General features: G+C 37.2%; 1 protein-coding gene across 1 annotated transcript in view; it reads left to right on the forward strand.

Moving 5' to 3' along the window:
- The window catches only part of PGM1 (phosphoglucomutase 1), a 60,856-nt gene that overhangs the window by 48,197 nt on the left and 5,809 nt on the right, over positions 1-6,850 (forward strand). Inside the window, 2 exon segments of the mRNA XM_011369567.2 lie at positions 2,555-2,690; positions 5,562-5,745. Of these exon segments, the coding sequence (XP_011367869.1) occupies positions 2,555-2,690; positions 5,562-5,745 (320 nt within the window).

Here is a 6,850-nt window from a genome sequence, read left to right on the forward strand (position 1 = left end):
AGAGTATTGGTTTGCGTTATTTAAGGCAGATATTTTGTTTATAATATTAGGTATGTGATTTAGTTATCTCCAAGTAACTTGATCAGAGTTGGGTAAGATTTTTAGATTTAGTTTTCATTTCTACATGAAAGAAAACCAAATTCTTTATTTAGAGCAGAAAAAGCACAAAGGAACACTGCCTCCTTTGCTCTCAGTCTAGCATTAAAAAAGGAAGGAAGGAAGGAAGGAAGGAAGGAAGGAAGGAAGGAAGGAAGGAAGGAAGGAGAAAAAGGAAGGAAGGAAGGAAGGAAGGAAGGAAGGAGAAAAAGGAAGGAAGGAAGGAAAAAACCTCAGGAGAGCACAGACAAATAATTCCAATTTGTATACTTCTGTGATGAATTCTGAATATATTGAGGAAGCTGCCAGGATCTTTCTTCTTAGGGTGAATTATTGCCAAAATATATCATTTGCAAAAGCTGTAAGAGTCAGAGAGCTAACTTTTTGTTTCTTGAAATACCAGTAAAGGCAAATAAAAGTCCATAGATAATAAAATTAGCAAACATTTCCAAAATATATAATGTTATAAAAGCACTAAAAGTTGTGCCTAATATCTCTAGTTTTTTCAGCATCCAGGTTTGAGAACTGTTATTTCTAAAAGTGGTAACTTATCGAAGAGAAAATCTTTTGAAGGAAAAAGTTGTGAGTTTTTATGAACCAAAAAGAGAGAAAAGTAGATTAATAAATTGATTAATTTATTCATACACTTGTTCACAATTAGTTATTTACCATATTTCATGTGCTATGTTAATCAGCAAACTTAGTTATAAGGATAAATAAGAAATGCCTCCAAGAAATATATAGTTGGTGAAGTAAAAGGCTCATAAATAGATGATTAAGGCCCAGATGTTTTGAGCAGGTTGCTGTAGGAAAAGAGAAAGCTCATAACTGCCAAGGGAAGCTGGGTGCTAGTCACACAGAGGAGAAGCTATTTGAGCTGAATCTAAAAGGATGAAGAAAGAAGGAAAAAACCTACCTCATGTCTACAGCATAGTCAGCATTGTGCTAGATATAGATACTCTGACATTTCTAAGAAGAATAAGACCCAGGAGGGAGTCAAGAAGGGCAGACAGGCACATAAAAAATTCAAGGCGTTATAGTATACAAAGCCCTATTGGAGATGGATTTTACTGCGTCCTATTCAAAATCAGAAAGTAGAGCTCAACATTGTCTGCTTTTTTTTTGGGGGGGGGGGGATAAGGAAGCTAATGCCAAAAAACGAGAGTTCTGTTCTACATCAGGCTGTTGGCAAAGGGTCTCCATGCATATAAAGCACATCCAAAGGACTCAATTTGTTGTTTTTGGTAAAGATTTTAGCAAGGACCTTAGCAGGAGACAGATATGCCATAGCTTATCTGACCAAATTCATATTGATTAAAGAAGGATGTCTCAGAATTGGAGTTTCTAGATCCACAAGTAGGTCCATTTTTGACACTTTTTGCCAAATTGCTCTCTGGAAGGACTGTACCCCTCTCAGCAGGTTGGAATCCCATTTCCCTTATACTTCCACTCATGCTAGGTGTCCTCATTTTTAAAGCTGTGGCCGTTTGTCAAGCAATTTTTTATTGTGGTTTTAACTTCAATTTGTCTTCTTAAAAACAGTGCCAGCTTTTTCGTGTATTGAGAACGTGTATTTATTCTTTAGTGAATTGCCTATTTTTATCCTTGACCTGTTTTTCTATTGAGGTTTTGCTTTTACCTTATTAATATATAAGAATTTTTTCTATACCGAGGATATTAAACATCTACTTTATATAGCAAATGTTTTTTTAAAGTTTGCAAGTGACCTTTTAATTTTACCTGTAGTAGTTTTGCTGATAGAAATGCTCATTTTTAAGTAGACGAATACATTGATTTTTTTCCTTTATGAATTCTGAATTTGCATGTATTTATTATTTCCAAGATTTAGAAAATTTTTGTATTTTTTCTAGTATTTAAAAATTTCCAATTTTTACATTCGAATATGTCATTCATCTGGAATTCTTTTTGGTATCTTATAAACTGATTTTTTTCCCAACCACTTAACTAGTTATCCAAATACTATTTAAAAAGTAATGCATTCTTTTCCTATAGCCTTGAAGTGACACCTTTATTATATATTCAAGTCTCATATAGGTTTAGGTCTCTTTATAGGTGCTTCATTTTGTTCCATTAAACTATCAGATTATTTTAATTATTGAAAATTTACACTGGTCATAATCTCTGTTGTTTATTTAAGTTTATTTCGTTTTTTTTAACTCACATTAATACCTTATAGTTGAGTATATCAAATTACACCAAATTATTCCACTGACATTTTTATTGGCATTTGCTTTAAATTTACAGATTACTTTGGAAAGCACCACTTCTTTTCAATATTATGTTGTTTTATTCAATATGTGATTCCTTCCGTGTACTCAAGTTCCTCAGTAAAGATTTATGTCTTCTTTGGTCAAGTCTACATGTTTACTGTTGAGTTTATTTCCAAATATTTTGGAGCAACCACATTTCTCATTGGTGCTTGCTCTTCCCGTACCAGGTTCTGACCACATTCGTGAGAAAGACGGACTCTGGGCGGTCCTTGCTTGGCTCTCCATTCTAGCCACCCGCAAACAGAGTGTCGAGGACATCCTCAAAGATCACTGGCAAAAGTATGGCCGGAATTTCTTCACCAGGTAAGCTACAGCCTGGCTGGGGTACGAGGTAAGGTAGGGAAGTTGTCGAAGAGAATTCTCTTACCTACAAATTCTTTCCTGTCTTAAGTGATGAGAAAACTCTAGTTCATCCAGCCTCTACTAATTGGGGATTTTAAAATGATTCGGTCAGGGTCAAGATGAAGTCAACTTTTATATTAGCCATAAAGAAGGAGGCTTACAAAATTTAGTTAACGTATTCAAAAGAATAAATGTTCTGTAAGCCTTTTAAATGTATCTATCAGGTGGACATGATAATTGCGGTGGATTTAGATTCAGAAAAATAGATTAAAATTTTATTTCTGCCCCTTAATAGATTGGGAAGTTATTCAACGTAATCCTGTACTCAGTTTTCTCATTTGTAGACATGGGAAAACAGTCCAGTCATTGAGTGAATTAAAGGAAATTTGAGCCTGAAAGTGTTTTATAAACTCTGGGGTACTAAAAGTATGGAAGTTTTTTTTCTAAAATTATGGAAATGATTATGCTTAGTCCAAATCAACATTTCTGACTCATTAAAATAGGTCCCCAAAGGCTGTGTAGTTGTCAATACTATATTCATTGATTCAACAAATATTGACTATGTACCTACTTTCTGCCAGGCACTGAATAAAATACTTAGACTACTTAGCAATTCTTCTTCACCATGCATATTTCTGTTTTTAAAAAGCATTCACTTTTATTTTCTTTTTACCAGTGGTGCTTTTCATTAATTTCAATTTGCCTTTCCCTCAATAAGTATAAAAATCTAACAATTTCTCTTGGACCTCACTGTTCTAATTATGGAAAGAAGTATGAGAAATAAGGTATTAGGTACATTGTTTATCTGTAAGGAATATATAGTCGTAATTTCTCTGGACCTCAGTTGCCTTTTCTATAAAATAGCTGAGTTAGACTAAAGAATTTAAAAAATACATCCCAGATTTAATAGTCCATGATCTCTGGGTAGTCAAGAAAGAATTAAGCAACTTGGCCTCCTTCATCAGAATTCTTTCATTGACTTTGGATAAGTTCATTGTTCTCTTCCTCCTTCAAGTTATTCTTTTGTAAAAGATATAAATAATAACTGCCATGTGATTAATAACCACACAGTAGCCCTGGGAACCAAGGCAAGAATCTCTACTTTCCAAGAACCAGAAAAACCTGGTAATTCAGAACGGCAGTCATGAACTCTCTAGAGCCTAGAGTATCATGAAACCAGGATCACAAAAAAAAAAAAAAAGAGGAAGAAAGAAAAAGAAAGAGAGAGAGAGAGAGAGAGAAGAGAAGAAAAGAAAAAAGAAAGGAAAAAAAAAGAAAGATTTTTGTGCTCCATGGTATCACCACTTAACTCACAGTTGATGCTGTAAATATGCTTTGAATAGATAAATGAATGAGTTAACAAGGGAATAGTAGCCAGAATGGAATAATGTTAGGAAGAGTTGTTCAGAGAAAGGATCACTTTTGAATTAGTTAAAAGCCTCCATCTGAAAACGATTTTAACATTTTTTATTAATTTCAAATAAATGCTAAACGAGTATTGCAATAAATGTCACAAATAAAATCTTTAGAACCTACATTTATTGTTAGTTAAGACTCCATTATACCCTGTGTTATTTAACAAAAGTGCTGGGCACTTTTGTACATTTGTTTCATGTCAGCCTCAAAATAGTTATTAATAAGGCAGCTGAGATTCTGAGAGATGAAGCAACTTGCTCAGTCACCCAGTTAGTAACCAGTAGAAGCTGGATTCATATGTAGCTTGTTCTGTCTGATTCCAGAGCCCAGATTCTTTCCATTATACCCCTCTGTGCCTAGGATTTATAGAACATTTCCCCCCGAACATCCAAAGGTCACAGATGTAAAGCACAAACACCTGGTTGTAATTTCGTGCTGTTTTTCATTTTAACTAGGGGAAAGAACTGACTTAAAGATTAAGGGGACTATTGTCCTTGATTCATAGAATCCTGGAGCCAGAATAGGCTGGCCTTAATTCCCTAGTATTTCTCATGTCTCAGAGGTGTCATCTTGCACATATCATATTTGTTTCACTATTGCAAATAAATATAGAGTCTGCTATATTGAGCCTTTACAAAATAACTCTCTCAAGAGGGTGTGTTACAGGTCAAGAAAAGCCACCTGTAAGAGTTTTTAACCTCATAAGAAGTCAAGAATAATTCTTGGAGGAAAAATAGTAGTCCTAGAATTTCATTTGCGATGTACTTTTTGCCTTGGTCCTTTTGCATCAACACCGGGTCTCCTCTGTCAGGGTGCACCCAAAGCACTTTGGACCAGAATCTCCTCTCATTGAAAGGACAGAAGTGTTTCAGATATAAAGAGTTAGTGTTTGGCTTCTTCGTCTGGTCAGTGAAAACTTGGCCTTACTTTAGGAAGCTCCTGTGGAGACTGGAACTCTCCTTAGCCAAAGTCTCAGCAGCCTCAGGCAGGTCCCAGACTGGGAGTGGTGCCAGCACAGATCCCCAAGAAGCTCCAGGAGTTTGAAAGAGAAGTTGCCTGAGTCATGTGTTGCTTTATGCAGAATTCTCTAGAGATAACATTGCTTTTAATTCTACCTCCTCAGGATGTGATGGTTAAGTGTTAGATAATATCTCTCAAAAGCCTTTGAAGCTTCTTAGAGCTTTACTCTGTAGAAAAGCCAAAATGGGAGTTTTATGCTTATTCAGAAGCTCCTAAGCCATTCCCTGAAACCCTCCATACCCTTCCTTTCATCCCTGGCCTGCTCCATCCCCAGGGATTGACAAACTCATCTTTTCGCCAGCTTCTTAAGTTGGGGAAGGGCCAAACAAATGATGAAGAAAGTGCCGTTATACATTGGTGTCAGCCCATGGGCCTCAACTTCATGACTTCTTCCAGGTATGATTATGAGGAGGTGGAAGCCGAGGGCGCAAACAAAATGATGAAAGACTTGGAGGCCCTGATATCTGATCGCTCTTTTGTGGGGAAACAGTTCTCAGTGGGTGACAAAGTTTACATCGTGGAGAAGGTCGATAACTTTGAATACAGTGATCCAGTGGACGGAAGCATTGCAAGAAATCAGGTAGGAACAGGTGTATGTGTATGTAGGAGAGAGGCCTCAGAACCTCATCTCTGAAATCTCAAGGGAAAACAAAAAAAGGTCCCTTGGTCATTTCTCCTTTGCTGCCCTGTTTTTCTAGGGTTGCTGTTCTCGACTGGTTTTCTACTGGGTCACACATGACTTGCACATGTATTCACTGGGAAAATGTTTTCTGCCCTGATTCTTCGCATTCCTCTATGCCCTCATTTTGAGATTCTTAGCCTAGACTCCTGAGGGATTTTTGTACCCTCCAGAATCATATGCAAGATGTCGTGTTGAGTGTGCAGAAAGGAGCCCTAGAATCTAGAAGAAGTGGAGAACTTCTGTCTTAGGTATCAACTCCCCTCTTTTCTCTCAAGAAATTATAACAGAAAGCCAGCATGAGAGTATCATTATTATAGACTGATATATTCTAATTTCTGAAGAAGAAAAAAATAGAAAAGCCATTCACAGAATCACTGTTACCTGCAGCACATGACTTGTATCCAACCCTGACATAGCAATGAGTAGCAAGACATCACAGTTGAGAACCTGGACCATGTCTGGATGGAGACAGAGCTGTTAAGGTTTCCCTCACTGGGTGCCAGGGACCAAGGCTGCAGGCTGGGTCAGCCCTTCTCCAGGCTTCTCACAGACTCAGAGCCTAGAGTTCTTTCTCCTCTGGTTCTGTTGTTGTTATCACAGAACGGACTCATCTCTACTAATTTAGAAACAAGGATAATGAAGAGGAAGTTGCCGATTCTGCTATGGCTTTCCAGTTTGTTTTTCTCTGATAGACCTAGATTTTTGGTCTGGTCCTTCTCAAGATATCTGATAGGTGGAGGAAAGGGGCTGCAGGGTTTATTTAAAATTGATCTCTGGAGAGCAGGTAGTAAATGGAGCATGGCCACAGCAGCCCTCTGTTCCTGAGGTCTTTCTTCCTCAAAATTCTAGCACTGTGGCTTTTCCTCCTTATGCCTTTTCACTATCTGTGAGAACTTTGGGTCCAGTATGGATGATTGTAAATTATGTCTGAGATAATTAGAAAAGAGAGACCTGGGGTGGAGGAGGGGTGTAGGTATAGAAAATGGGAGCGTGGGGTCCAGGG

The sequence above is a fragment of the Pteropus vampyrus genome, unplaced genomic scaffold, assembly GCF_000151845.1.
Source record: "Pteropus vampyrus isolate Shadow unplaced genomic scaffold, Pvam_2.0 Scaffold151, whole genome shotgun sequence".
Taxonomy (NCBI): domain Eukaryota; kingdom Metazoa; phylum Chordata; class Mammalia; order Chiroptera; family Pteropodidae; genus Pteropus; species Pteropus vampyrus.